Here is a 5,510-nt window from a genome sequence, read left to right on the forward strand (position 1 = left end):
TGCATTTTTATTTAAAGTAATTTAAAATAAAATAAGCATTATTTTGCATTTTTTAAAACAAACGCTAATTATTTGCAGCAGAGACAGCAACCAACAAGATTTAGCTGGTACGCAGCACGAACAAAGCGCACTGCTTGATAGTTTTAAACTGAAATTTTCACAAAATGTGCGAATTATTTGAATTGTTATTTCTATTAATTTTCATAAATTTAGCAAGTGCTCTACTTTTAAACGCATCTCTGCATGGCCAGGCCAAACAATACAAACTTAACTTTAACTGAAATGATTTGAATGCGTATTACAAAATTTACTTTCAGTATATGCAACAACCAATGCACTTTATCAAAGACACAAAACCAGGAAGTCTGGCTTTGGTGGGCATAGTAAATGCTTTAACTATTTGAGTACAATTACTCCAAAAAACAGGCACATTATTTGAATTTTTAATTGTAATTATTTTCAATTAATTTGCAAAAAACTTTTATGAATTCAATCGTATTTAATTTACGTTATTTACTTGCAGCACAGACAACAACCAAAACGTTTTATTAAGGACGCAGAACCATCAAGGCAGGCTCTGGTGACCACACTAAATGCAAGCGCTGGAACTTAACGAACACAGGTTTGTGCATTTGCTAACGTTTGAAATATTAAATTAAACGCACATAATAATTGAATAAAAAATCTAACATAAATAAAATCAAGCGCATACTTTTGCAAAATAAATTAAATCAAGCGCATATTAAATAAAATTCAACAATAATTGAGGCTGTGCAAATTAAATGCAATGATTGAAAATAGATTTCGTTCACCTTGGCAAGGACTTGCAGGCAGAGTTTCACACCACGACACTCAGCTGGGTGATACAAAACGGTTGCATTGTGGTTTGCTTATCGATAGTCGCGCGTGGTATCGATGATAGTCCTGGTAATGTGACTGGTCTTGCGGTCTGACCTCCAAAAAAGATATTTAAACTTCAATTTCGATGAGAGCTTAACTACAAACAGCGCAGCGGCAGAGCAGCTTGTGTTTTGTACCGTTACTTAGAACAGCCAAACAGCTGTGTGTGTGTGTGTCCGTACGTACGCCAATGTTAATGTGAGTGTGTTGAGTGGGAGTGTGATTCTATTACTGAGAAAGCGTTAATTGCAATTAAAGCAGCAACACAGCATCATCAACGACGACGAAGACGATTGAGTGCAGTGCCTAAACATAAACATGTTAGACTAACTAACTAACCACAAGACAAGACGCTGACAATAACAATTACGACGACGACGGCAGCCAGACAGACGCAGACAGTTGTGTGAGCGCGCGATTACATAAAACAACAAAGGACAACAACTGGAAATTAGTCATTCATAATTTATTGATTGTGTGGCCCACAACGTAAGTTTGGGTGTGTGTGTGTGTGTGTGTGTGTGCATGTGCATGTGTGTGTCAGCTATTAACTAAACTAATACTATTTGAACGCAGTTAAATAAGCGTCGTCTATTCGGTCAGTCCTGTTTTGGTGACAAGCGTCGCAAGCACAGGAAAAAAAATCAATAGCCAGAGCAGCAGCAGAACAACAAGATAACAAGCGATAAAAGCAGGAGCCAGGCAGCACATTATCAAAAGGAAGACACAGACCAAAGCGGGTATGTAAATCAAAGTAGAAGCAGCAGCAGCAACAACAACTTAAACATCATTAGCAGTAACAGCAAAAGAGCAGAGCGTATGCGTTGAAGAGTGGGAGAGAGCAAGTTGGAAAAAGAAGTGCAGTTAATTAAGAGCCACAACAACAAGCAGTGCAGTCGCAGTCGCAGCAGCAGCAGTAGCCTTTGCTGTTAACTTAACGGGAGCAGCGAGAGAGCTGAGGCTGAGGCTGCTGCTACTGTTATTGCTCTTTATTAAATTCAATTAAAATTCTGCCTGCCGTCTGTTCTGTTCTGTTGTGTGTGTGTGTGTGTCTTTTTGAATTATGTAAGCGTCTTTGTCTGCGTCTTAATTAACTTATATTGTTTAGCAGGAAATAGAGTAAAGAAAAATAGTGTGCCACAATATGCGTCAATAAATGTCACACACCTCACCAGCACACGCAAGAACGGAGGACGCTTTTGTAGTGTCCGTTCGCTGTCCTGGCAACTAATTAATATACAGACACACACACACGTATCGATCTTGTAGTTAAATTAATAAAGACTTAGTGTCTGTAAATTAAATCACTTGCACATTCAAATGAATATGTAACTCTTCGCTTGTGTGTGTGTATGTGTGTTTTGCTGTGTGTGTGAAAATTCAGTTCAAGGCAACGCCTTCCAACGTCAGCGCCACTGACTTTTACTCGCTAACTCTTTGCCTTCCTTACTTTTGCGCTCTTCACACCCACACTCACACTCTTTTTCGCTTACTCTTTGCATTACAGTTGACTGAGCAGCGCCACCACAACAACAACAGCAGCAACAAGACAAAGAAGCAGCAGCAATCGCACAATGCTGCTGCTTTGGCTGCTTAGCGTCAGTTCGCTGCTGCTGCTGCCGGCGCGCGGTTTAACAGAGAATGCAACGCTGGCAGCGACAGCGACGCTCGGCGCAGCCGATGCCAATTTTGTTCCTGGCTTTGTTTTAAGCAGCAGCACAGCAGCGCCACCGCAGCAGCCACCGCCAGCGCCGCCGTCGCTGCCCAATGACTTGGATAATTTGAATGCCAGCAATGATTCTAGCTATGAGCAGCTCGTTAACGTCGCCACAGCTGCAACTGCAACAGCCAGCACAGCAACAACAACGAGCACGGCAACGGCCACAGCCACATTGGAGCAGCAGCAACAGCAGCAGGAGACCACCTCTGCCGCAGCGCCGCCTGCCAGCAGCGTCAGCAATGGAACAACAACAACAACAACGTCGTCATCGTCGTCGTCAACGCTTAGCACGCCCCATGAGAACTTCGGCTCGGCGAGCCCCACCAAGGGCGAGCAGGAGGCCATCTTGCGCGCCTTGGATTGGCTGAAGGAGAAGCGTGCCGCTGACTTTGGCTGGGGCAACGATACCCATGTCGTCATCTTGGCCAAGGAGCTGTCCGGTGGGCGTGATCCGAACGACAGCGCCGATGCGCACATGCAGGTCATACAGGAGCTGGAGGATACGCTGTCCGTTAAGGAGATGGAGATTGAAATTCTGGCCATGCTGGATCGCCATCACACGCTGCCCAAGCCGCTCAATCTGGACAAGTTGGCGCGCTATGTCCTAGCGCTTGGCTCGCTCTGCAAGGATCCGAAGCACTTTCACGGGCACGATCTGGTGGCCACACTGCAGCACCATGAGCCCGCCCAGGACATTGAGTTTGCCCTGACCACGCTCTCCGCCTGCAGCTCGGCGGCGCATGTGCGCAAGCGTCAGATACGCCGACTGCTGGACATTGCCAGCGGTGTGACAGACCAGAGTGTGGACGCCATTGCGATGGTCATTCTGGCGCTCCGCTGCATTGTCACCGATCATCGCCATCGTCATTTGCAGCACTTCGTGCGGCGTCCGGCTCGCGGCCTGGCCAGCCTGCAGGATCAGCGCGGCAGCTTCGGCTCGCTGCGCAGCACAGCGCTGGCCATGCAGGCGCTACAGGATCTGGAATATGATCCGGCCGGCCACTGGAATCGCACGGCCGCCTCGCGTTATATTCTCAGTCGACAGCGCGGTGATGGCGGCTGGAGCGAGGAGCCGCTGCAGGATGGCCAGGAACCCGACATTGGTGTGGGCCTCACTGCAGACATTATCCTAGCGCTCGGCTGGAAGGGATTGGGCGCTGTGCGTGCCCTCCAATGCGATCATGTGATACGCGAAAGCAGCGATCCGGCAGGTAAGTCCACAAATCCATTTGCCATATCCAAATCCACAATTGAAACATTTGATATTCCATTTGCATGGGGTGCAGAGAATGGCGAACCCAAGCTGGCGGTGCCCTTCGGCTTGAGCTCCTCGGCCGAAGAGCAAGATGCCAGGAACATCTCCTACACATACACCCTGTGGGTGGGCTCCAACGTCACCGAAGCCTTCTCCCTCTCCCTCATCTCGCCCAAGAACACCAGCTTCTTCAAGGCCATGACACAAGCTGCCGAAATGGATCCAAGGTCTATATACCCCAACTATATGCTAATGCCATAAGCTGAACCCGAATCTTTTCTCTTGTCTAGATTTATTTTTGAGGCACGTGAATGGCCCAATGGACACTATGTGAACACGCTCTATGGCAAAAAGGAGGAGCCCAGAGGGTAAGTCTATACCGAAAACTAAAGAGTACAGTGAGCACTCCAAAATGAGAATTGTACACCACAGCACAAGAGAAACGAAACTCACCAAACACATTTTTAACTTAAGATTTCGAAATATCAACACACAAAACAAAATCTTTGCATAATCTTAGAAATTTGACAACAAAACAGTCGCAAATTAAATAATTTTTGAATACATTTACTTTAACACTTTAAATTTAGAATAGTTCATCAAAATTAAGTTAGAGCGCATCGAAAAATTGAACAAATTCAAAAATATTCAATTACAATTTTACATTTGATAAGTTGATCAAACTTAGAGCAAGCTATAAGTATAATCCAAAACCCAAAGAATATTTTAAATATACGAACCAAGATTATGTTAAAGGCCATAATTGGTTTTAAATTTCTCAATTTCAAATTCTGTTTGAATAGCCTATGACATTTTAAAACTTTTTTATTTCAGCTACCACTACTGGCTGCTCTATCGATTGCCCGAGCTACCCGATCCCAACAACACACCTGGGAATCAGCTTATTGCGCCTGTTGGTCAGTTAAAAGTTAATATATATTTATTTAATATTTGAATTCATATTCCATTTCTATATGCTCCAGGTGTCGATGAGCTAATGGTGGAGGATGGCGAACACTATCTCTACTGGTATAAGAAACTTTAAGCACTTGCAACTTTGCATATTGCCGGCCTTAGTCACTAAACTAAAGTTAACCCACTAAGCAGAGCCACTAGACAAGGCCAAAGCAGCTAAAACTAAAACTAAAACTACGAGTAAAACGTAAAACGACAAAAAAACTGCAAATTGCAAACAGCAACAACTACAAACTCACACACAAACACACACACACACACAATAGGCACATATACGCATATATAGTCTACGTAACTTATTAATAATAACAGCATAATCAAAACTCGACATTAACTAAACTATAACTAACGCAATTGCATTAACTAAACAGCGCAAAACTCAGACCAGAGCTGTGAATGAACATTTCATTTTCATTTCTAATTCGAGAGCGAGCTTTTTAAAATTCAATCAATCAAAATCAAAATCGTTTTGAACTTAAGCCTAGGAATTGCAAATGGGAGTTATGAGTTCAAAAATATCGAGCACGAGAACAAACGTGAAATATCAGAATGAGAAAAACCCAGGCAACAGATTTTTGTATCCATATCCATTTGCAATTTAATTTAAATTCAATTTCAATTTGTTTTTAATCTAAATCCATTTCTAGTAGCGACATATTT

General features: G+C 43.6%; 1 protein-coding gene and 1 long non-coding RNA gene across 2 annotated transcripts; both read left to right on the forward strand.

Moving 5' to 3' along the window:
- The first annotated feature begins 998 nt into the window (after positions 1-998).
- LOC108605538 lies at positions 999-2,443 on the forward strand. Its single transcript, XR_001915383.1, has 3 exons — positions 999-1,389; positions 1,477-1,640; positions 2,408-2,443. It is a non-coding gene; the product is annotated as an uncharacterized LOC108605538 (long non-coding RNA).
- Positions 2,444-2,459: 16 nt separating this feature from the next.
- On the forward strand, positions 2,460-5,510 carry LOC108605539 (uncharacterized protein CG3556). Its single transcript, XM_017995290.1, has 5 exons — positions 2,460-3,831; positions 3,907-4,102; positions 4,166-4,243; positions 4,710-4,792; positions 4,859-5,510. The coding sequence occupies exons 1-5, from the start codon at positions 2,475-2,477 to the stop codon at positions 4,918-4,920; spliced, it is 1,776 nt and encodes a 591-aa protein (XP_017850779.1). The 5' UTR covers positions 2,460-2,474; the 3' UTR covers positions 4,921-5,510.

The sequence above is a fragment of the Drosophila busckii genome, chromosome X, assembly GCF_011750605.1.
Source record: "Drosophila busckii strain San Diego stock center, stock number 13000-0081.31 chromosome X, ASM1175060v1, whole genome shotgun sequence".
In the NCBI taxonomy this organism is placed as follows: Eukaryota; Metazoa; Arthropoda; class Insecta; order Diptera; family Drosophilidae; genus Drosophila; species Drosophila busckii.